At 38.9% G+C, this 24,799-nt stretch overlaps 1 protein-coding gene across 7 annotated transcripts in view; it reads right to left on the reverse strand.

Annotated features, from left to right (window-relative positions):
• The window catches only part of svila (supervillin a), a 55,783-nt gene that overhangs the window by 23,773 nt on the left and 7,211 nt on the right, over nucleotides 1-24,799 (reverse strand). For 5 of the 7 annotated variants that reach the window (XR_013787722.1, XM_079475872.1, XM_079475871.1 and 2 more), the window contains exons 1-10: nucleotides 14,836-15,067; nucleotides 10,950-11,010; nucleotides 10,330-10,421; nucleotides 8,516-8,576; nucleotides 8,243-8,391; nucleotides 7,469-8,156; nucleotides 2,358-3,233; nucleotides 1,749-1,916; nucleotides 1,241-1,275; nucleotides 161-225 (exon numbers count right to left, since the gene is read on the reverse strand). Coding sequence is in view for 6 of the 7 variants with exons in the window: in XM_079475872.1 (XP_079331998.1) it covers nucleotides 161-225; nucleotides 1,241-1,275; nucleotides 1,749-1,916; nucleotides 2,358-3,233; nucleotides 7,469-8,156; nucleotides 8,243-8,391; nucleotides 8,516-8,576; nucleotides 10,330-10,421; nucleotides 10,950-11,010; nucleotides 14,836-14,890 (2,250 nt within the window). In the remaining variant the exon portion in view is untranslated. Of the gene's footprint in view, nucleotides 1-160; nucleotides 226-1,240; nucleotides 1,276-1,748; nucleotides 1,917-2,357; nucleotides 3,234-7,468; nucleotides 8,157-8,242; nucleotides 8,392-8,515; nucleotides 8,577-10,329; nucleotides 10,422-10,949; nucleotides 11,011-14,835; nucleotides 15,068-24,799 lie in introns of those variants that run through there. The other 2 variants (XM_079475874.1, XM_079475873.1) reach the window with 1 other exon arrangement.

The following is a 24,799-nucleotide window of genomic DNA, read 5'->3' on the forward strand; positions in this document are numbered from 1 at the left end:
AGTAGACCCTGCTAGAATCGACAAAACGGAGTCGTGATATGTCACACGCCACAAGTGTGTCAAATCGGTCACTTTCAGTGGTTTGATTTGAGTTGGATGCAGTGAAGCAGCTCGCTAAAAGGGTTTGGAACAGGCACAGACACACTCAGGCTCCTCGTACCCTGAAGAGAGAACGCTTGGCAGCCACACTCAGCTTTGCTCTTTCATCCAGCTTCTCCTCATCCACTGGAAAAACACAGAAAAATTAGGAAATGAATGACTCAGAAGTGTTTTCACGAGAACAATGCGTTTATAATGTGCAATATAAATTACGCTTTTTTCTGCGCAATTTTAGACAAATTCTTCTTGTCAACAAGCATTAAAATGTTCAAATTACACAGAACTAGAAAAGCAAAGCAGTACTAGTTTATATAAAGGATCCAGATGTGCTACAACAAGGCAGTCCTATTGTTCTTTAGAGCAATTTGATGAAGGGTAAACAATCCGAACCTCTCCAGCTCGAATTTTCCAAAAAACTGTATGCTAAGGAGGGGGCAACTTGGACATTAATAAAAGTAGAGGCAACAATACTGCTTAGTTATAATGACTGCTATACTTTTTAACACTGTTTTCATTGATTTTAGAAAATAACATTAATAAATAAAGAAATAAAAATGGGGTAAGGAAAGGAAATAAAATGAATAATACAACATGTCAAAACATTGGCACATTGATATCATGGCATGTAACGCATGTTAAACCAAGTTATACAGAATATAGACTATTTGATCTATTCCTTTTCAGGTTTTCCCTTAATATATGGAAGTTTTGCCGAAGCCAAGCAATGCACCTGAAAACATCTTTCAAAATGATGGTCTGTCTTTTTCCTAGTTCAAAGTATTCTGTAGTTCAGAGCCATATTAACATTATTCATAACAATACACCTAAATGTGAACAGAGAAAATATTTATGTAAGGGTTGGTATGACACTCCTGTGCAACGCAAAGTTTTAATTTTGCTTTCATATTACATAACACAGTCCCCTCCCCATTCATTCATTATGAACAATGAAAAACCTGAAGTTCTTGTTCATAATGAATCTAAAAAAGTATCTAAAGAGCTAAATCAAATTGAATTAAACAAAATCTTGCTACAGAATAGCAACTTTCCATTTGAAAATACAATAACAAAGGCATGGTACATTAGAGCTTGATCTGATTAAGGACTCCTTTTTTATGTACATAAAAAATGTAAGACTTACCCTCCGGGCTTGGCGGTTCAGGGGTTAGACAAGACCTGTAGGGAACAAAAGTTTAAAACTTAGTAAACCGTAACAATTAAGGTAAAGATCGAAAAAATAACATCAACCACCCGATAGCGTAAATGCACAAAGCAGAGTATTTAGCAACATGAAGAGAACAAAGAGGAAATCTGGAAAATACACAAAGCAGCGGGATTACTTGGTTGGTAAGCGAAGGAAAGAACTGTTCAATCCACAGCATTAGAATTAAGACAAAACAAAGAACGTTTCATGAAAAAACAATGACCAAAGCTTTACATTCGAATCGACTACACATAAAAACGAATTGCTAACAAAGAATGGTTAAAGAATTGCAGTGCAGTTAGAAAAGGGTCCTCAGAGGTGTCACTCACAAACTATTCTATGTTATCACCATGTTTAATAAAACCATTTTATATGTGATATTAATTTGAAGCTGCACTCCAAGCGAAAAGTCACTGTCATGCAAAAAACTACCCATAAAGCCTACCGGTCCAACCGTTCACGTTCAGTTGTTGTGATTGGCTGAGTTCTAAATCTCTGAGATGTCTTTCTACTCTCAGCGGCACATATATATCTCACAGGGCGATGAGATGACCGATCTCCGCCTCTCTCATTTCTCCAGGGCACGTCTGTAACTGCAGGTGGTCCTTTTGACCTTTTATGTCACAAAGTATGAATGAAGCAGGAAATATAAACGACAGATATGAGAGAAAGAAGAGCAAATGATGCTGGATAAACTCATTGTTAATGCAAAGATGAGAATAAATTATGTTTGGCATATCATGGTGTGTTATGTGAATTAATGAAACTCCTACAAACATGAAAAAAGTGATAGGCCAATATTGCTAGGTCCATCCGCAAAATACGAAGTTAACAAGCTTAGCCAAGGAAAGACAGAGGGAGCAAGAAAGGGCAAAAGCTGAGCAAAATATATCCAAGAGTATGATAACTAAAGGAAAAGATGATTCTTAAAATTAGTCTTTTCCTTCATTTCATTCTCCAGGAAGCTGGATTGGATAGATATATTAATTCATTCCTCCTTCTATGTTAGATGGGTTAGTAAGCCGATACATTACGGTAATGTACCATAACCTACAGTTCGGTTTTCCGGGGGCTTGCAACACTTTCCAGGAAGGTGTGGCGGAGCTGGGCCACTGAAACCTTGGGTTCCGGTAGGAGATCCCCATTGGGAACTTTCTCCTGAGGAGCAGCTTCTCTTATGTGAACAGAGTCCTGGATGGGTTTTTGATGAGAAACGGTCTTCTGGACAATTCCAGCATCGCGGTGAGTGAGGGGTTTTGATGAACCTGGAGCCCATCTTCCACTGGAGGTCACAGCAGTGGTTTGGGTAGAGGTTTGGAGTGGAGCTGAACTGGATCCTTGCTGATGAAGTGTAGCATCAGCCCACTTTTTTGACTCTTTAGATTTTGCATACATAGACTCTGCAGCCTGACGTCGGGACACATGCTCCGTGTAAACTTCCGGTCTTGACCAGCCTCCCTGCATCCCTCTGGGATCTTCTGTAACAAACTTCCTTCCGTGGCTACTGATCCTCAGGTCTGCTTCCATGTTCTCAGTCCATCCACGGCGTGGGTCCTCCGTGTTTTTTTCTTTCCTTCGAAACTCGGAAGGTAAAACGACCTTCCTGCTGTGCAGGAGACCAACTGCCCTCTCATCCTGTCGCCCATCTATTTTGAATTCTGCTTCTTGGAGCATCCCCTGGCTCTCGTGTTTATGTTTGGATTCACTGCCCATAGAGAAGTAACTCTGTCCCCCCAGATCATGGCGCTCCTCCTGGCGTGGATGAGTCTGCTGTTGTTTAGCTGGTGTATTGAGGAGTGTCAAAGCGTGAGAATTATATCGCGGGTATGACTGGGGAAATTGGGTGTATGCAGGAGTCTCTGTTGCGGAGCCCCACTTTGGACTTTTGTGAGAAGGCTCGTCACGGGCCAGTCTCTCCCTAACTCGGATTCTTTCAGGAGAAGAAAAAAGGGTTAATGCTTAAAGGAAAGAAGAAATAAATATTTGCTGACACTGGCAATAAAAACTCTGAACATACGAGAAGTTCTGCCAGAAAGACTTGGGAGGCAAGATGACGTTGCAATGACATTTATTTAACAGCTGACCAGCTAAGGAAAGCAAAAGTTAATATTATAAAGTTCTTTGGTGTAGGCCCTGTCCTTAGAGGGTCGCAGATTCTGCCTGAAGATAAAGGCAGAGGTGGAGCCTACCCCTCAGCATGTATGGACAGGGACTGACCTTGTGGAGGTGGGGAGGAGGGTGTAAATGTCTGCGTCAGGCACATATTGAGTAGGTATGGATCTTACATACTCCAAATGTTCGGTGAAGATAGGCTAGAACTATAGGTAATGACTGGTGTAGCATTAGTGTCTTCCTGGCAGAACTTGCGCTAAAGCTTTCATTTCTAAAGGCTTTTCGTTGTAAAAGTTCACTGTAAAAATATGTAACAGTATGTTAGTGCCACGCAAAAAAAAACCATTACAAGATTAATCTCATATTTTAAGAGTGAAGTTATAATGCAGATGAGCAGATGAGACCAGTATCGAGGAGCAAAATTTCACATCAGGCACTTTTCCATAGGAACCCATTATAAGGCAAAAACTTAGAGACAGTTCAATGAATATGTTGTCATCATTTACTCACCCACTTATCATTTCAAACCTGTATGATTTACTTTCTTCTGCAGAACAAAAAATACATTTTGAAGAATGCTGGTCGCCAAACAATGGCAGTACCCGGTGACTTCTATTGTATCAACACCATACCAATATTCATCAAAATAACTTTGACTTTATTTTTGACATATTATAACTTTAGTCTCAATTATCATTTTATAACGTGGCACAACATGCCATACCGCAAATCAATCGTCAACACACACCAGCAGTGAAATCTGACCCGAACCAGTGAAAAGTATTGTGCTTAAACTATTAAGCCCAATGGCCAGCGTTCAGTTGGAGGATCCTACATAAGCAAACCCGTAATGTGAAAAACCACTAAAGCCTTCTAGTAGCCTTAACCACTAAAAGACCTCTCCAAAACCATTATCATATATTAAGCTCAGGCATCCTATAAACCATCTAATACCTACTGCACAGCATCTCATTATATACTAGTGAAAAGGGCTCAGAAGAGTCAGGGTGGTTTGCTAAACTTGCTTACTGTGTGATGACTGGATCTTTACTGTGCCTTTAGTTCAGATTCAGCAGTAAAAGTCAAAGCTCTCAGCAAAGATTCTCTTATCGCAACCAGTTAATGCACTACTTGTAAATCTTACAAGGAAATAGTGTATTTTTAACCAGTTCTAGCTACATACACAGGTTTCATGGGTTGATTTCCCTAAAGTGTGAACATTGTTGCGCAATCAAAACAAGACTGTTGATGCCCAAGATGTTTGATCAGCCCGACCAGTTCAATATAGCAACAACGGGGTAGCCAGTTGGGAAAGTGAGAAGCAGGACTGTCAAGTTGTCCGAGCTACGGACAAAGACAAGCCTTTTGCAAACAAGAAATATATAATAAAACATTTTAATCGCACAGAAAAAAAAACACGATGCTTATAGAATTCTATCATTTTCCTTCATACATGTATAATTTCTCTATCCTGTTGTCAGATGTCACTATGTCCACCTGTTCACCCATGTCGAAGCTTGATATCCAGCAGCAGAGCTGGTTTTGAGCTGACCTAACACTTGAAAGCAAAACATAAGTAGAGATGCACGATAATACCTTTCTCTATCAATTCCGATTATTTAGAGTGGTACATGCCATTACTTATTCTGAAGATTAAATTCATATTTCTTAACCATCTGAATGTTATTAATTCCTATAATGGTTATTAATATTGAACATCAAGCTGGTGATGTTTCTTAACATGTTCTATATACAGAGCACAAATTCATTGCATTTTCCTGACTGTTAGCTGATAGTGTGAAAAAGTGCTTTTATCGACCAATGCCGATATATCGGTGCAACTCTACATAAAAGAAAGTCCAGCCTTTTGTAGAAATTGCTATTTTTCCTCCACTTCCTTTAGCTGTTCAAAACTGCTTCCTCTGACCCAAGTCTTCAAGAAACTTGCAGAGACTTGACGGCTGTATTTTTTGCACTAAAAGTTGAGCGACACATATGGCAAAGAAAGCACTCCACTGGGCTTTGAACCCCATCAAGTGAAACCATGTTTTGCCCTCTGTAAGAGTCATGTGAAATGTTTATGACCTTCACTAAGTGAACCGCATTTTGAAGGCTAAATTAATGGTATACTGTTAATAAAACAACTGTGACAGTAATTTTGAACATAAACACAAAGGCTAATATAATGTGACATTCCCACAAGGCAAACAAATATAAAGAGGACTTGATTTTATCCACCAGGGATTGATACAAGTGGTATGCCAAGTGGTTGGAAGGAAGTATTCAAAAAATAAGAGCTTGGTGACAAAATAAGCCAAAATGAAAGTTATTGCAAAGCATCCACATTCTTCAAACTTTCCCTATACGCACTAGACTTTATACAGCGACTGTGGCAGGAATTACAGAAGAGCAATCCCATACAGTAAACAAACCATTAGACTAGAGTGTGGGGGGTTTACAAGAAAAGAAAAACTATGCAAAATGGGAACACAATTTGCCTGTGAAATGACTTCCAGAAAACTTGGCTCTTGTGTTTTGCATGACTAATGAAGTTATCACACTCTCCATTTGGCATATTGAGCAAATGCATGCCCAATGTTCTCGGTTTACATTCTTGTCAAGTTTAGTGACTCATACTGCAGCTCAACATTTTTCTCTTCCAGCACAGTATCCAAACTTAAATGAGAACCACTTGTTATCACAGAGCCAAGTACTTAAATGCATAAACACTTGTATGATGATAATTACTGTAAGTCTCTCTCATACAAAAGTAGTCACAGTCCAGCGAGGTGTGTTTATTACCAAGAAATGGGTAAATGGTAGTGAAATGTTCAAATATCAATTATCAAACACATCAATTATATTGTTAACAGTTTGGGATGGGATGGAGGATAGAATGTGCGAAGATGGCCTTTTTAGTTACTGTGATGATGGGCCCAACTCAAAACCACACCCTCAGCCCCTTTAACCTACTGATTCAAAACAACATAATTTTTTCATCCAAACCCGTTTAATGGTGTTTGTTGGAGTTTGGATCAGTTTGAATTAGCCTTGTTAAAATTAAAATTAGTGGCTAGAATTGTTTTGAGATTGGGTTATGAGTTTAGGTAGGACCACCGTTAGGTGAAACACGCCCATACACTCTCAATGGTACCTGGAAGGCCAGTTGATCAGAGAGAGTGTGTCTCCTTCTGAATCAGTCTGAAGAGACCATTGGTTGGTTGACTGGCTACGGGAGCTAAATATGTTCAAAAACACGCCCAAAAAAGTATTTAACCGGTTGAGTGTGTCCAGAAAAAAAAGGCAGGAAAGAGAAAATATCTGCATTTATACAAACAGAAATGATTTGATGTAGAACTGGAATTATTTGCAAATGAAGCGTATCCTTCTGGTAATGGGAATTTAAAGGCCATGTCCTCAACTTTTCACATTAACAAACAAATAAAGATTAATACTGACATTAAGAACCTGCAACGGGTATTTCCTGAATATCATTTTATATGTTCATTTATATTATTTCTGGCTTTGTTTGTGAATCTTTGTTAGAATTTAAATTCCACTGGAATCCTTTGGAATTAAAGTGCTTGCCAAATTAAGCAACAATGTGTCTCAATGGAGCCATGACCCACATAATAAAGAAACAGCTTCCAAAAAAGGACAGTAAAGGTCAAGACTAATGGGAAATGTGTCACACAAAACAGCCCGACCATCTTTAGGGAGAAATACTCCTAACAGTATATGAGCCAAACTCATTTTCTTTTTTGGGAAATACCTGTGAAAGGGGGGGACAGGCCATAACTCTTTCCAAGAGATAAAGACAATGAGCAAGGAAAATAAGAGTATAATGAAATGCTTAGTTACAACACCTTGATGCTGATTGGTCAATTGCTGTTTTTGAAAACATTAGAACTACGCAACTATGACCTCTTCACACAATTTGCCAAACATACACTCCTCCCGTAACACTATTATATTTGTTGCATAGCTACTTTCTGCCTTGTGTACCTTACACGTGAAATAATATATACAGATAGTTATGATGAGCGTACTCACCCTTGTCTGTAGAGGATATTATGGGCCTGTTGCTCAATAAACATGTCCCCGGGAGATGCTCCCTGTTTGGGAGATGGCATTGTGACCTTTCTGCCTGCAACGGGTGAGCCGGGAACCCCCATGACACCTAGATCCCTCCCTGGAACTCTGGCGGACCCCGACACGTCCATATATGCTGCAGATGCGTCAGGTGCAACCCCACCACCTCTATGGAATCTATCTCTCTCCTGTGCCCTTCTTTGATTCTCTAGATTCATCAACCTTTCACGTTCAGAGAGAGAGTCTTTAGGCTCCCAGCTATACACTGGATCTTTACAGATATGTGAGCTCATCTTATCTTCAAGAGGCAAAGGTGTGTAAGCATTATGCTCTGCACCCTCTCCCCCTTCTGGCTTCACTCTGCGTTGATGGTCTGCCCCGTCGGGCTCTCTGGAGTTTTTGTAGTAGTGAGTGGAGTAGTCAATGTCCGTCTCCTGATCCAGAGAGATACCGTAGCGCTCTGCAAGCTGGCGGCGACGTTCCGCTTTGTAGCGGGCGATCCGTTCGGCTTTAGAGTCCACTTCTACCACATGAGTGGAGTCAGTGCTGTAGGCAGACTCTGAGAGGGCTGCATGGGTCCTGGATTGAACCTCGGAGTTTTGCGTTTTTGAGTAGTTAGGATCATTTTTGCCGTAGTGTTGTAATGAAACTGGAATGAGAGTAAGAAAAAAACTAAAAATAAGATTTGAATTATGGTTTTCATTTTTAATAGGGAAGTCGACAAATTTAACTGACCTGTACAGGGGTCGCAGGTATCTGCCGCACGGGTATATCTCGGAGTGTCCTCCTCTAGCAGCCGATTGGTCACCAGACCAGCACAACTTGGGATATTTTGAAGAACTTCACTATCAATACCCTCCAGACGCCTTGCAATTCGCTCTTTCCTAGAAATACGAGCGATACAAGAAAATATTAAACAGGATATTATAAATAAAACAAATGTTAACAAATGTGCAGACACATTTTTATCAGACTGATCTCTTTCTATTATATAAAATTTTGTCATACCTGTTCATGTCCCAACTCTGACTCGTGCTTACACCCTCAAAACGTTTCCTTAATTCTGAGACTTAAGAAAAAGACAGAAAAAAAGAACCTGGTTTGTGTCAAATATTTAACAATAAACATTTCATGCATTCCTAATATACTCAAACTTTAAGTTCTAATGTGGAGTGGTTGACTCCACCCCTCCCTGTGAAGCACTACGATGGCTGCACAGGACAAAGATGACGTTGCACTTTCGCTTCTTTGCCAAACAACTCATTCTGTAGAGCAGTTTATCCGTTTAGGGCTACTAGAAACACCTCTAGAAAGTCTAGAAACAACATGATGAATTCCATTCAAAGGGACCCGCGGTGTATGTAGATAGATTAAGCTTATTCTAAGGTGATAATAACAAAACGCTTTATTATGTAGGGTCTTTATACACCTCTGAAGACGTAGTTTATGAATATATTTCATTGCATTTTTGTCAATAGATCCTTCTAAATATCACACACTGGACCTTTAAAGGTAGACAAAGGCAAAGTGTTGAATGTACTGAACTAGTGAAGCCAAATAAAACATTTTATTTAATAAGACTCACAGCTATTGAAACGATTTAGAAGCAGTAGCCAAAAAGACTATAAGCCTGACAAATAGCGGCAAAAGTGTCTCTTAAGTTTCTCTAAATACTCATCCTAATTCCCATAATTATTTTGGTAACTGTGTCAGTGTACTGAAACACTAGCAATGCTCTTACAGACACACAATTCCTATTACTGTGTGAGTAACAGCAGCCCCAGCACACTCTTTGAAACTAAAGCTTCTTACACTAAGCCCTCAACATATGACATGAGCAAGGAGCACAACTTACTGTGTTTCCATAAGTTACCCAATCGCAGGTAACCCATCCTCAGTAATTTTCCTCGTTTCTAGGTAACAGAGGAAAACTGAAACACCCAAACATGTCCTTCACCAAGGAGACCAGTGCAGTGAACGAATGTATACATATGACATACTGTTTCCCTTCATGTGGTCAACAAGGCAATTATTAAATTCCCAAATAGTTACCCATCTGACCAATCTTTAACAATTGAGCTGAAGTACATCGTAAATAATAAACATAAAGGTGTTTGAGTTGTAAAAATCATTCTTCAAATCTTTTTATTAACAACAGCAAAGTGAATGGACACTTAACAGAATCTAACAAACCAGGATTCAACAACAAGAGCCTCATCTTTATGAAAAATAACCTAGAAAACTACACCTATAGAGGTTCAAGCTAGTACAGCACAGAAAACAATTAAACCAACCAACAAATTCCCAGAGGAAAAATATTATTTGGAGCTTACCAGAAGCAAGCTGCTCAGCGCGAGCTATTAATCATGTTCACTCATTTTCTGAACTTGCATAGACACTTTCTTTCATCCAACCGTCCCATTTTGAGGGACAATAAAGCAAATCTACATGCCCAACAACAGGTGGCCATCAGTAGCCCAACCCCCAGGACCCCATGCGTTCAAAAACCCATCAAAACAATGTGAGTGAGACAACAAATAGTCTTGGAAAGCAATGCCTTTGCATCAAGGAATGATAGGCAAAATTATATACCTTCCATTTAGCAGACCCCTATAATGATGTGAGGGATTCAATCCACAACCTTCGCATTAAGTTACTTAACCAAACTCTAATACCGCTCAATTTGAGATCTGCAGATGTCTATCAATTCCTTAAGTAATTAATGAATCCATGTATATATCAGAGCCCTTGACTTCTTGTCAAGTGACTTTAAAAACAATATAAACTACACAAAAGAAATGTTTAACATACATTGCACTTACCTTTGGGTGTATTTGTCAGTAGACTGACATCTAATTCGTTGTTGCCGGTAGTTCCCTCGGTCTTATCCTCAAATGAGAACTCTTTGTGGAAGCTGTAAAAATAGTACCAGCCTTTAATGTGTTAATATTCTACACTTCTGGAATAATGTTGCTTTTGTAATAGAAACAAAAAGGCTTTCTTTCTTCTGCAGAACACAAAATATGTTTCATTTTGGTGTTCTTTAACACAGCATCCATTCATCAATTAAATAATTCAGATCTTGGCATATGTAGCAAAATAAAAAAAAATGTGAGAAGCAATTATGAATACTATATTTCATGACCGGAATCCAAAACAAGAGATAAAGCAAACTGGGAGAAAAAAGATAATGTTTTTCTAAAAGTGTGAAAGCACATCTTAGTTCTCTTTAGCCATGATGAGTCAATAAATCATCTACTATAATTTATTGCATTGACTGCTACATGCTACAAATACATTTGTTTAAGAGATAGTTTGAAAAACATTCAATATTACATAAGCCAGCTGTAATTCTGTCAGTTTTATTTATCTTCAAGGTTTTTCTTATTGAATAAATATATTCAAACATATCAATCATTACATCATAAAATAAGGATCCTACCTATGAGCTCTCTGCTGTAATTTGGTGTTGCCAACTTTAGTGGCTGTTTCTCCCGTGGAACCTGCAGACACAAAGACAACATACCCTTCAGATTACAAATGCTCCTGCTGGTGACAGAACGATTCAGCAACACATTTTTGAAAGTGAACATTTTAAACAATTGTATCCATCCCAACGTCAACACAGACAGACAGGTACATCTGTATGTACAAAAGCCATCTGTACGGTTTCAATGTTTTGTTAGTCAAAGTGAGCACGATGTAATGGACAAAGTGTGTGTGTCATATCATCATCCATAACATTATGCCGACACACACGGTTACTCTGAGAGACAGAGTAGACCCCACCAGAGCATCATCATTATAAAGAACATGGATGAATGGATAAGCAAGCAAGCGAGAAAGAAAGAAAGAACAAACACAAAAGAAAAAAGATCAAATGAAAGTTCTTTGGTTTGTGTTTGTTTAAACACAGGTGATGCTGCTTCAACTTCACCCATGCGAGAAATGTAAATGAGACGTCTAATACTGGTGCTGTAATCCTGTTTGGAATCAATTCTCTGTATAAGCACATGGAGATTTGACATCTGAGCCTCACAGTGGGACTGGAGAAGGCCATGTGTTTTCACTTCACCCATAGATCAACAGCTTTAGCACACCTACACAAACACACATTTTCTAACTTTTATAATATTCAAATCTATTAATCTACAGCAGGGATGGTGGTTACAATGTCATTACTGTCCTCTCTTTTCACAAACACAATCGGAGAAGAGAGAGTGAATGAGCCAATTGACGGTGTGTTTTGTTACCGGGAAAGTTTTCACAGCTGGAATGAGTATCTGGTAAAAACATTCCTCACTGCCTAAAAATCACATGGCCAGAGGATGAGACGACATCAGCCGGCAGGCGAATGAAAGTTTTGGAAAGAATAAGAAATACTTAGAAAAACTATGTGGGTCATGAGGGAATTTGGCCACTTTGCAAAAAAACTTGATAAAAGTTTTTTAGCTCGTCCTACCACTGACCTTTTGAAGAATAGTCATCGGACCACTCTTCAGAACAATTGTAACATAAAAACTATGCAACAGCACAAATGCAACTATGGATATTTACATTTACATTTATTCATTTGGCAGACGCTTTTATCCAAAGCGACTTACAAGTAGTTTTTTTACAGTGACAATCAGCAATCAGGGGTAAGGTGTCTTGCTCAAGGGCACTTCAGTCATGACCTGCTGGCCCTGAGATTAGAACTGGCAACCTTCTGATCACAAGCCCAACTCTCTAACCACCAGGCCACAGCTGGATATTAGATTTAGACTGGGCTTTCCCGTGGCTCAGTGGTTAGAGCATGGCGCTTGCAATGCCAGGGTCGTGGGTTTGATCCCATGGGATTGCACATGGTCAGAAAAAAATGTTTAGTACAATGCAACAATGTAAGTCGCTTTGGATAAAAGCGTCTGCCAAACATGTTAATGTAAATGTAGAACACAACAATTTGTGTATTTACATTGTGTAGGTTTAATTAACCTTTTCCTAAAAGTAGAGAAAAATCCTCTTTGCATTTTATTAACCAGCTTCTTTAGGGAATCTCACCCTGAGCTGCTTTTAAAACCACATTGAAAAAGTTCAATCTATTCTGTGCTCTTATTGGCTGCTTTTGTCATTTTTATTTATTATCAAGTCTAAGGGACGTTGATTTCCCATAAAAAAAAAAAATATTTGACCCAAAAAAATCCCTAAAGACACAAAATTTCCACTCCCTGCAGGACTTTGCGATCACATAATTTAATGCATGATAAAAAAACGCATAATTTGTGGCAAAATTTTTAGATTCCACATAATTTGACCGAAGATGCGCCATGTCATCACATCGCGCACTCTTTCAAAACCTGCTCCAAATGTCAAGCAGAGATACTATAGAAGGGAGATAGACGGGTCTGTATCACTTACAACATTCACTGCCATCTATAAAAAAATCTTTATCGTATTACAATACACGAAAAACTGTAAAATTCTGTAAACTATAGATGAAAAATCTGTCAAAATTGTCAGTGACATTACGTTTTTTTACAGAGTTGCACGATTATATTTCCGCTTACAAAAAAGATTTAAGCATGCACCTCAAATGAAAAGAATTTCAGGATCTTAAGAAACATTTCAGTCATGTGACCCAACCCTTTGACTGGTGGTGTACCAAAAGGTATGCTATACTTCAATCTCATTCCCAGCAGTAAATATACCCTACAGAGAAAAGTTAATGACGTGTATCCTAAAGTCTATAACAACAACGACACATAGCCATTACGCAAACACCGTTAGTAATGCAGATAAACTAGATCGATCACTTAGATTACCCTGTGGTGGAATAAGCTCTATCAATATGTGCATGGTCATGTTTACAGCACCTGCTAACAGACATGCATACAGATTCACGACACCTATGTGATGCTAGTTGTCCCTGTGCCCTTTAATGCGCAGATGTTAATAGGATCGCAGTCAAGCGTGACATTTACAGCAAGTCAAAGGGCAAGTGTGTTATTACAGAGCCTATAACACACAGACATACATCTCTGATCTACAACAGACATCACATTAAAGCTAATGGCACAGCACTTATTTTTGTACAGGTTCATTTACAGTTAAACTGCATCACACACCTGTTTCCACCACTTAACACGGATGAGATAAACATGCATGACTGTAGGGTTCAGTCATAGTTATCTGCCATTAGTAAGAGCTCTTAGGTGCGCGAACAGTCAAGGCAAGCTGTGGCTTGTCAAGCCATAGGATGAGATCACAAAACTAAACTGAATTGCCTTGCAGAGGTTTTGTGGCTTCAGATGCTTGACATTTGTTTAGCTTGTGAAGCCAAGGTACACTAAGCAATAAAGAACAAGCTGAATGGTACTTAAGAAAAAAGCTCAAAAAGCAATTCAAGCAAAAAGTGACGCATTATTTATTGGTTAGTTTATTAAACACATAAAGGAAAAGGACTTGTTACTAAATGCAGCAAAGAACGGGGCCAAATAAGCTAGCATGTGTTGGTCTTGGCTAATAAAGGATTAGTCTTCAAGAGTAATAGGATTAAACAGAGTGAACACATGAAGTGTCCCATCATGCATACCTACGCTATCAATCACTTTATGCTGTCCCTGTGGCTCAAGTGGAAGGATGTGGCGCTAGCAATGCCAAACTTACAGGGTTGAGTCCCAGGGAACCATCAAACCAAAACATGCAATATGTGTTTTTGCATGCAATATTAGTATTGCACTTTTTGAAAAGCATCAGCAAAAATACATATTTACATATTAAATGTAAATTAAGTTTATATATAGGGTCAGAATGTCAAGGTTTAATAAAAAAACTAAAAGACAATCAATAATGCAGGGGAAAGCTATAGTGTTCTGATGCACAGACTATGAGAGATCATAAGAGTCTTAGACATCTGGTGTCCACAGTCTAGGAAAGAGCAAATTAGGTGACCGTAAACCCCATTCGTACGGTATATTACAATGAATCTATATGCAACAAAGCGCTCCTAGGCATAATCTGATGGACAAACGCATACACACACCTGCTATTAATGCGCAAACACGCCATTAAACTAATAAAAACACAACTAAACACAGGATGAATGAAAAGGCATGTTCTGTTGCGCAAGTGCACAGACCAAAACAAAGCCATTAAAAGGCAATACACCAGAAGAACTGCAAGTCTGGCATAACTCTCTTAAACTGAATAACATTAGAAAACTGAAACACTTAACCATGCAGTCCTTTACTCTCCTCTTTCTGCTGTATCCGAGTCAGCGACTGTTCGTCCTGATTAGTTTTGTCCTTGGAGGCACTATCACTATTCCAACTCCTGTCCCATTTACTCACCTTGACACAACTTGACATGGTTGATATAGTTGGAGATCCAAGGGTTCCGGTACATGTTGACAAAATACTTGCCAGAGAACGGAAAAAATTGTGACAAAAAGGTGAGGGAGATTGTGATGTAAAGGAGTAGAGAGAAAAGGGGGGTGTGAAGAAATAAAAGCAAGGGAGATAGAAGCAGAGAGAGAGAGAGAGAGAGCCCAGGGAGGGGACTGCAGAAAGACAGCAATGCTTGAACTGCAAGGTGATGCAGTTAGCTGCAGAGGTCCTGGGACAGCCAGAGAAGGGTGGTGGAGAGAGAGAGGGAGGCAGAAGCAGCAGCAGAATGAGTGCAGTGTGGAGAGAGAGACAGAGAGAGAGAGACAGAGAGAGAGAGACAGAGAGAGAGAGAGAGAGAGAGAGAGAGAGAGAGAGAGAGAGACAGAGAGACAGAGAGAGACAGAGAGAGACAGAGAGAGACAGAGAGAGACAGAGAGACAGAGAGAGACAGCATGACCAATGCACAATGCTAGCAGGGAAACTACAATGCAAAAGCTGCAAGGACAATAATCTGATTAAAGTCAAAATACTGAGGCACGAGAGAGATAAAGAAAAACAGAGACAGATGGACAAAGGGACATAAAGTAGAAAAGTAGAGGTTGTATGCACTAGCAGCTGCATAGAAGTATGCAGGCTCACTACTGTGTGTGTATTCAGAGCAGCTGAAAGGGTGAGAAAGAAAGAGAAGATGAGTGCGACAAAGAAACAAGAAATTCCACTCATCTCTGAGCAATGACATACGCTGGAAAAGAAAGCGCTCTGCCATGGGCAACATTTGCCAAGATGTTGTAGCGCTATTGATTTAAAAACTTGACTTTTATAGTAGACATATCATTAGATGTGTTCACCTGCTTTTCCCTTTCTGCATGCCCAAAATCAACAGATGATATATTTCAACTATCCAGGCCCCTGTGTAAAAAAACAGAAAAAACAAGACTCCTACATTTATGATTTACCACCTTGCTTTTCTGGGCAGGATTAGTAATGAGCTTGAAAGAAAGACTTAGCACGCCTGTTAGCTTCAAGGTTCAAATGGGATATACGTATAAAAAAATAACTATCCCAACAACCAGCCTAATTCCAAATCTTGTATGTAAGAGTAACACATCTGAGGCAGAGAGATGCTGGACTCAGACTATAAAGATAAGATGACAGTGAGAGGAGACAGAGAACAATCATGGTGAGATAATGGATTAAAAATATATTAGAGAAATAAAGTTCATGTGCTTCTTTGAAGTTGCCGAAACATATTATAGTATAAAAATATCAAAAGAATCTTTAAAATGTGTGATAACCTGAGAAGTCTTATTTTACTTTTAAAAAACATGGTAAATAGAGAACCCCCCCACAAACAGTTAGGGAGTTTGGCCCGTTATAACAAACTGTTTTAAATAAAGTCAATATAAAACAAAACTTTTACTGTTACAGTTGCAAAAACAGGACTTTCTTCTAAGATCCTACCTCTTGGTGCAAGAAACTATAAAAAGGTGGTCATCAGTGGCAAGTAAATAAAATGAATGACAGTATTAACAGAACAATGAGAACATGAGACACAGATACTTAATGGAAGTGAACTGGGGAGACTAACTACACAGTAGTATTCAGAAAACCAGGGCATTCAGGCACTAATGTACATGAAGAACGGCATTTGCCCTGCACTATTTCTGGCCTATTATCCTGAGTGCAGTGTTTCCACAGCAATACTTATCATTGCCATGCACACAAACACCCTTAAGTATGACTACTATACCAAAGACTGAGACCCAGCAAAATCAAGAATGTGTCAGTGAGTTTCTCAAGAAGCTTGAGAAATCAGCTGCTGTTGTTCTGGACACAATTACAGAGCTTTAGCACGATCCAGAGCATCTGATAAAGCTCAAGGTCTGACCCTATCACACATCATGATCAGAAAAATCACAGGCATTCCAGAGACTGAGCTAATATCTAAAATAACCCGTCTCACCATCAGGATCCAACAGATGATAAAGAGTTGACATAACGGAGTGATGAGGGCATCTGCTCTGTCCTTTCATTACGCGTAATGTAATCTTCTAATTTCCTGGTTTCTCATATGACAAATAGTACAAAAATGACATCATCCCCTGATCCAAAGCTAACCATCTGATAAGACGCCTTCATAAAAAACATGTACATGTGCTTTGTATTTAGAGGTTGATCTGTTGGGCTTGGTTTCACACCCTCTGCACGCCACAGTAGTAAATAAAGTGGTAAGTGGTGACAATAAACTCAAACAAACAGAAATAAAGAGAAATTCTGAGGCACATTAAGTCAAAAACCATGCCGTGTGTCAAGGCTACAAACGAAGCTTAAATCCAGTTTATGTAAATGTTAATAGGCTATAAGAACTGATTCAAGTAATTCAAACCAAAGAGACTTGGACTATATGTTTTGAAAACATTGTGCGGTTTTATAAATACAAACTTTAAAAAATGAGCCATGACTTGATAAATTTTAGTTTAAGCATCTACCATCTATCAAATAGTAATGTCAATGCCCTGGAAGATAAAACAATTTAGTGTCTCTTTTGGATCAAGTGCAGTCAATTATATAAAGAAAATCTGTTCTCAAATATAAAAAAAGATTTAGAAAAAGACAAACAAAATAGAAATAATTGTACAAATTAATACTTCTTTTGAGTCTAAATATGATGAGTGCAAAACTAACCCAGAGCTGTACTCTCTAAAGAAAGCTAACAAACAATGTATCAATATTGTTGCATTGTTTTGACAATGACTCAGATTTCCAAACCTATCAACTTTCAGAAGGGTTCAAGCCAGACAACTTGACAAGGAACTATTCAGATTCTTGTGGTTTTCTAAATGGTCTGCTAATGAAATACAGCCATGTCTTAAATATTATCAAACTATCCAGGTTACTGTACGTAAGTTCATTCTGTTTATGCAGCTTAAAATGTTCCTTTACATTGTGCTGGGTTATAAATAAATATGTACAGTGGGGCAAAAACGTATTTAGTCAGCCACCAATTGTGCAAGTTCTCCCACTTAAAAAGATGAGAGAGGCTTGTAATTTTCATCATAGGTACACGTCACCTAAAAATCAGACAGTGTGATTTTCTGGATTTTTCATAAAGAATTTATTTGCAAATTACGGTGGAAAATAAGTATTTGGTCAATAACAAAAGTTCATCTCAATACTTTGTTATATACCCTTTGTTGGCAATGACAGAGGTAAAATGTTTACTGTAAGTCTCCACAAGGCTTTTACACACTGCTGCTGGTAAGTTTGGCCCATTCCTCCATGCAGGTCTCCTCTAGAGCAGTGATGTTTTGGGGCCGTCGCTGGGCAACACAGATTTTCTATGGGGTTGAGATCTGGAGACTGGCTAGGCCACTCCAGGACCTTGAAATGCTTCTTACGAAGCCACTCCATTGCCCGGGTGGTGTGTTTGGGATCACGTTTCATCTTCAATGCCCTTGCTGATGGAAGGTGGTTTTTACTCAAAATCTCACGATACTTTGCCCCATTCGTTCTTTCCTTTACACGGATCAGTCGTCCTGGTCCCTTTGCAGAAAAACAGCCCCAAAGCATGATGTTTCCACCCCCATGCTTCACAGTAGGTATGGTGTTCTTTGGATGCAACTCAGAATTCTTTCTCCACCAAACACGATAAGGTGAGTTTTTACCAAAAAGTTATATTGTGGTTTCATCTGACCATATGACACTCTCACAATCCTCTTCTGGATCATCCAAATGCTCTCTAGCAAACTTCAGATGGGCCCGGACATTTACTGTCTTAAGCAGGGGACACGTCTGGCAACTCTGGCGGCAAAGTGTGTTACTGATGGTAGCCTTTGTTACTTTGGTCCCAGCTCTCTGCAGGTCATTCGCTAGGTCCCCCCGTGTGGTTCTGGGATTTTTGCTCACCGTTCTTGTGATCATTTTTGACCCCACGGGGTGAGATCTTGAGTGGAGCCCCAAATCGAGGGAGATTATCAGTGGTCTTGTATGTCTTCCATTTTCTAATAATTGCCCACAGTTGATTTCCCCACACCAAGCTGCGTACCTATTGTAGATTCAGTCTTCCCAGCCTGGTGGAGGTCTACAATTTTGCTCTTTGGTCTTGGCCAAAGTGGAGTTTGGAGTCTGACTGTTTGAGGTTGTGGACAGGTGTCTTTTATACTGATAACAAGTTCAAGCAGGTGCCATTAATACAGGTAACGAGTGGAGGACAGAGGAGCCTGTTAAAGAAGTTACAGGTCTGTGAGAGCAAGAAATCTTGCTTTTTTGTATATGACCAAATACTTATCTTCCACCATAATTTGCAAATAAATTCTTAAAAAAATCAGACAATGTGATTTTCTGGATTTTGTTTCTCATTCTGTCCCTCATAGTTGAAGTGTACCTATGATGAAAATAACAGGCCTCTCTCATCTTTGTAAGTGGGAGAACTTGCAATGAACAATTGGTGGCTGACTAAATACTTTTTTGCCCCACTGTATGTATCTAAACAATACGTAAACTTAATGAAGTCTAAATAGTTCCATTTTACACACAGTCAGTGCACCATTAAGTTTACAATACGGAATACTGGCTGCTTTCTTTAAGATGTTGCAAAATAAAGCTTGTTCAGCCTTTTCTGTTCTTGGCTTTTAAACTTTAAACTCAAATAATTTGAATATAAGTATGAATCATTGTAAATGCTTTTACCACCCTCAGAATTAAGTACAATTAAACCTAAAGCTCCAAGCATGTATGACACAACAGGGGAAAAACTGATGACCCATGTAAGCATTCTGCTCCATTTAACCAGTATGACTTCTACACTGCTTGATATATGACACACAACAGATCAAAGTCCTGAAATTGTGATGTGACTAATAAACTTTCATGGAGTCTGGTTTCAGACCTTCATTGGTCACCTAATCAAGGTCATTAATAAGCAGCGGTACAAGGTCAGTACACCATTAACTGATTTTGCATCACGTTTGACTAAAATTATCACACATACACCTCTATCCTAATATGGGAACGTGCATTCTGAGTGGCTAAAGTCGGAGTCACAGTAGCTTTGTTTCCCTTGCTTGGATGGCTGGGCTGTGTCAATGATGTGGCTGCACCTTTTTGTTGAGAGCAGTTTTGTGTGTGTGCTTGCTGCATATCCCTCACTATGTTTCTAGTAGTGACAAGTACGAACCAATGGCAAGCTGGCTTCTAAATGAAGCAAACCAGTTTAGCCAAGCCTTTTGGAACAGGGAATACAAACAGGTTTATTTTTGTATAAATTATAGACCAAATTGCAAGATGTAAACACTGGTCCAGAAGCAACTGTTCTGTTGGATGCATTTTGTTCAAACATTTGTGTAGTGTTCCCTAAAACAGGAAGTTCTTCTGGACCCGAGGTGGATCAGTGTTGCTTACGTTTCCCGAAGTGGTCTATAGTAAATGCATGACACATACACCCTAAAAATATTGAATAATAATAACGGATACCAACAATCTGTCAGTTTAGAACTTTTTAAATCGTTATCGTGATTAAAACAATGACAATTTATGGTGTATCCCAAGGTTCTGGAGTTCTGACTGTGACATTTCTTAATTGTTAGTCAAAGTACACATTTGTCAAAAAGTCATCTTTGCTTCATCTAGCTTGTTCTAAAAACAAAGAATGTGTCCTTTGTGAACATCTGCAAGACAGTTTACATAAGATCTTCTGAAACGCTATGAGCTAAGCACTTCATTGATGCATGGAAAGTCTAGCTGAATTTTGCAAGTTGTTATACAGTGACAGTAAGCGTACAGAAAATGCTCCTGTTATCATCCTTAAGCCAGATATAGGACATTGTTAGCCAGTTAGGCTTAGCTAAAGCTCAAGTGAGTATATTTAGCATAGGGCTAGTTAATTTACAGCTTACACATAAGCCTGTCATACCATTAAGGACTACTACGGACACAAATACTCCACCAATGGAAACCGATATTGCGGTGTGGAAATAGAGTTAAAGGCTGCTAAGATAGTTTCAGAGCTTAAAAGCTTACCCAGCTGTAAGAGAAGTTGTTTCACGCCATAATCATATCTGACTGTGTATGGGTAAACGATTTTCCTGATAATTTTCTCTTCTGACATCACGGTTATCAAAAAAAGGTTGTTTATAACTTGCATCTGCCATGTGTGTGTGTGTCTATTTTGGTCAGAAAAGTCTGATGGAGAGAAAGCAGGTGGGGGTCATTGGACAGCTGTGGAGAGTGAGGATTCGCAATTTAGGCTGACTGCTCATGGACACACACCTCAGCAGCAGCAAGTTGTCAAAAAGAAATGAGATCACACGTGTCATGCATACACAAAACAAGAACAGGCAAAATTCAATACAATGCAGAACAACAAACCTGCCTGCTATGAAGTCGAAAAAGCATTTTTTTACCAACTCCAATCCAATAGATACAAATGATGTAAAGCATAACAATAAATCAAGAAAACTGAGGCTAGCCCTGTAGGATTTAAAAAAACACTCAGTCTACATAAGCAGTTATAAAGTCACTGACTTTTATTAACCTCTGTCTTTCTGTGTCTGTCTCTCATCAAAGATCGCTCAGCCCCAATGTCTCATACACAGTCTCCATGCACTCTAGGTCACAGATTCTCACCCAGTTTACTAACAGTGAACAGAAACCAAACATCCTGAGACGTACACACACAAACATACTATTAAAGGAAATTATATTTAACCCTTTAAAGACTTAAATCGTATAAAAAGTTAAAAAACAATGAGCACAAAAATAAAAAAACATATCCAAACTACTTACTCTAGTCGTAACTCTTGCTTCAAATGTAGTTTCAACTGAGCTTACTCGTCAGTGGGAAATATGAATTGTGTTCTCTGTGTTTTACTCATGAAAGGGTTAAATAATACAGACAGACATGTTCACTGCTCTTCAGAAGAGATGCCTCAGATCTGGCGAGGGTCATAAAGCGAACAAGCAACAGGATGAGAGGACGACAGCAGGGGGCCATGCCGCACTGGTATATACACACACACACACACACACACACACACACACACATGTGCACAAGCACCCCTTCACTGTCAATCACACTCCCTTCAAAGGGAGTACAGCACAGCAGCTCTGTATGAAGACAGACATCACAGGTACTTAAATATAGCACGGTGCTTTCCCACCACTGCCATGCCATAGCAGGCCTTACAGTGAGGGAGGGAGAAAGAGAGAGACAAGGACAAAGTGTTGTTTGACACCCTGATAGTGTAAGTGAGTGCAAGCATGACGGAGTGCAGATCCAGCAGAGACACAACAAGGTTTAATACACTATATAATCTAAAAGCAATTGTGATCACACCTTTTGTTTTTAATAATCCATTTCATGTCATATACAATGCTTTATTGAAACTTTTATTATTACCATAAGTTTAACAAGTTAAGATTTACATAACTTTGACAACGTCTTATTACTTAAGTGTCATTATAGCAACGGGAATATACCATGAAACCTCATATGCCCATATTTTGTAATTTTTATTTCTTAATAATAATTATTAGTCACTCTTTATGTTTGTCACTGGGTTTTGCAAATATCAAACCAATAAAGAGGATTAAACCGCACAGTACACAACAACACAGTATTTCATTGTTTAAAAAGTACTGTTTTTCCCATTTCCCAAAAAACTGTGAATTTGGACATCCAAAGTTTTGGAAGAACAGTGTGATATATTTGGCTTTCTCAAAAGAGCAACACATTTCGAACATACTCAAACCATAAATTCACAAACTTTAATTTGATCTCATTTTTGCCTTAAATGTACATAACACAAAGCTAAGCTTACCTGGTCTTCTCCAACTTTGCATTCTGATAAAGTGAACAATTGGGTTGCTGTCTCCAGTCAAAAGCATGAAATGGTTCATTTTACTGGTTAAAGCTTTTACAAAATATACCAGACAGTGTGACAATATTCTGCTGCCTTTTATGTTAAAGCAACACTAACACTTCTACGAGGATGATGAGTTGTTTCCTCTCCGCACATTATCAATGTGCTCTGTGCACACGAAACTGAGAGGAGCATTAGTTCAAGTGATGACAGTGTGCAGGACACAATTTAAGTGTCAGAGGGAGACATAACAGATTAGGGCTCTGTTTAAGATCACTTCATAAGAGAGGAGAAAAGAAAGATAAAGGGAGTGAGAACAGATCTAGTGAACATAGTCAAAGAACCTCACCTGTTTTGAGCTTTTGTTTGGAGAGGTCATAGCTCCACCTAGTGCCTGCTCTCAAAGCCTTTCATAAACACAAACTTGCATATGCGAATACACATAACCATACCAATTGTACAAATTTGCAGCTGTATCAATGCATCTACATAATGTGCGAACAAAAAACACATTATTGAGTGTTATCATTATTATGCATTCAATAAGACGCTGTGAACATACATACACCTCAAAATAATGACAAAATTCTCGTCATGTATTTTAGTAAGCCAACAAGATGAAACCCTGGAAAATATGGAAAAAGCTTGAAGAAGCATACATCCTTGTCATCAGAAGAGGGACATGAATAAATACTCGGAGCTACAGTGTTCTACAGAGGAAAAACTTATGAGTGAAAGGGAACATTTACAAGGGTTTACAAATCTCAGAAAACTGCCAGTGCTCTAGACTGCGACCAAAATGCTCTCAGTTTTTTTATAACGTGCGAGATAAATTATGATTACTGTGAAAAAGGGTGCAACCAAATTGTAAGTTGGTGCGACCAAATGAGAAAGTGGGAAGAATGAGTCTAGAGCCCTGACTGCTCATAATACCATCCTCCAAAACCTTTTTATGCACACTCACTCTATCAACTTTGGGCCGACAAAGTGCATACTCGCACACAAACAGAAAAATAAACTTGCTTAGCTGGCTTTTCTCATTTGATGTTACTATATACAGAAAACATTAGGCAGATGAATGCCTCACAGATATATATTTTTAACCAAGAGAAGCCAAAGCTTTGTTTGTAGGCTAAAAGCAGACAGAGCCAGCATAAAGAACAAAAGAGGAGCCAAAATGACCCCTCAGAAACTGCACGAGAAAAGAAAGATTTCATAATGATGGATTAACTGCACAGCATGGCAAAAGCTATTTTTAAGATCAAAAAGAGAATAAAACATGTTTTCGAAAATATTGCAAATGTTGAATCTACGGTCTACATTGACTTCACCTCTTATTATGCTTTTCCTTTAGGATTTCTTTATTTAGGCACCATCTGGCCAGTTATCTATCTGACTGGCAGTGTACAAAAAGCAATAAAAAAATTTGGAAGCACACTTGGAGAAAGTGAGTAGTACCCACATATGCTGAGGAATATGACCCTGCCAATGCTACAGTAACTGCCCCAACCCAGGGGCACAATGGGATAATAACACTGGCCATTTCATCATGAACTCGGACCCCTTTTGCACCTTGAACCCTTACATCACGGCATTTGCTGGAGGCAAAACTGGAGGCTGCCAATAAACCAGCACAGAATCGGCTACATGAGGAGTTTAAAATATCATCTTGTGTTGTTTAGTGCCAGAATGGACAGAATACAGTCTCCAATTTGATATTTTAACACATACCTGCTGCCATTGCCAAACAAAAACACTGTAGTTAAACACAATAAATAGCGCAGACTGAACAAGAACAAGCATCAAAAATGCTGGCATTTCACTTCCTAACACTTGATAAAAAAACGATGATTTGGGTAAGTTATGTGTCTAAAAAGCTCTCACGTATGCTCAAATCAGAAACTTGAGAAAAGGTTCTTTTTCATGTAGCGTTAACTTTTGAACACAGAAGGTATGCTAGCTAGCTTTGTTAGTTATACAACTAGCAGTTAACTATCGGCCAGAAACTAAACAAAGGAAACTGTTTGTGATCTCTTTCGGTTTAGTTGTCACAAGTGCACAAGTATAAA

The sequence above is a fragment of the Barbatula barbatula genome (assembly GCF_947034865.1).
Source record: "Barbatula barbatula genome assembly, chromosome: 16".
In the NCBI taxonomy this organism is placed as follows: domain Eukaryota; kingdom Metazoa; phylum Chordata; class Actinopteri; order Cypriniformes; family Nemacheilidae; genus Barbatula; species Barbatula barbatula.